Below are 1,081 nucleotides of genomic sequence, written 5' to 3'. Positions count from 1 at the left end.
AAAGGAAAAGAGGCGATGCCTCGGATCGAACCCGGGATCCCCTGCACCCATACTTGATCTCACTGCCTTGTTGACCCATAAGAACTCCAACAGCAGAGTTGGGCACCACTAGCCGCATAACAAGCGGCCGGGCTCGACAAGCAGCGCCACCGTCGGTACCACTTTCCTATGAATGTAAGACAAGTCAGCTGCATTGGTTATGACTGTTGCCGATACTGCGATAGACTACTGTAAAGGATGGGAAAAATGTATCTCTACTGCTGGCAGCATTTTTTGTCTAGTAGACAGAAAATGCTGTCTGCAGCAAAAACCAGTCTGCTGCTAGCAGTCTGCTGCTAGCAGCATGAACAACACCGTACATGTCACTTACGTCCCAGTCGCGGAAATAAGGCGATTTGGTTTCCTCCTGCACTTGTAGTATCTCATTGCAGTACTCGAATTTAGCTACTATATCCTGTAGCGCCTACGAGAGACCTCCGGTTCTAATCCCACACCCATCATTTCTACCTCTCTAATATTCATGCTCTCTCCAAAGATCACTAATACCCTTTCCTGTGTGCCCGGGAAGAAACTACCGCTAGGAGACACTTTAATGGAGACCTTAGCTGCCTGCATACGAACCAGCGCTGGTAAGAGGCTTCAATCAACGCTATTTGATGACCTGTTCCATATGGGAAATTTCTGATCCACTTTTCCCTATGATAGCTCCAGCCTGTTTATGCGTCACCAACAATTTGCAGGAGCACCTCGCTTGAGGGGTCGTATCCTTATGAACTCTAGCACTGCAATTGCCACCACCTAAAATCCTCCGTTCCTCCCATAAGAATAATTAGCCTCCCTACTTTTGAGTGAGGAATTTGAACAGACAGCAACGTTGGGCAAAGACTGATGATCGCTAGCCCCATTGAGACCTGAGCATGAACGACAAGTTGGCCTCGGAAAGCACCTACGTTGTGTTACTCGCTGCTTGTCTATAACTCCTCCAATCTGGCCTACTGTAATGGCTAGCAGTCTGGACATTGGACACCGTCGAGGGGCCCCCACTTGACAAGGATGATGATGAACCGGCACCTTGCCATGA

General features: G+C 48.8%; 1 protein-coding gene across 1 annotated transcript; it reads right to left on the bottom strand.

Moving 5' to 3' along the window:
* Positions 1 to 467: 467 nt before the first annotated feature.
* On the bottom strand, positions 468 to 798 carry Pmar_PMAR027126 (RNA-binding protein nova-2, putative; the record flags this gene model as incomplete). The annotated part of the gene is made up of 2 exons (XM_002775937.1): positions 468 to 609; positions 662 to 798. Coding segments are annotated over 2 exons (279 nt in total), but the record flags the coding sequence as incomplete, so codon positions are not given.
* Between the last annotated feature and the right edge of the window lie 283 nt (positions 799 to 1,081).

Source organism: Perkinsus marinus (assembly GCF_000006405.1).
Source record: "Perkinsus marinus ATCC 50983 genomic scaffold scf_1104296955160, whole genome shotgun sequence".
Lineage (NCBI taxonomy): Eukaryota > Perkinsozoa > Perkinsida > Perkinsidae > Perkinsus > Perkinsus marinus.
Note: the sequence above shows the minus strand (reverse complement) of the source record. Positions and strands in the feature narration are given on the sequence as shown.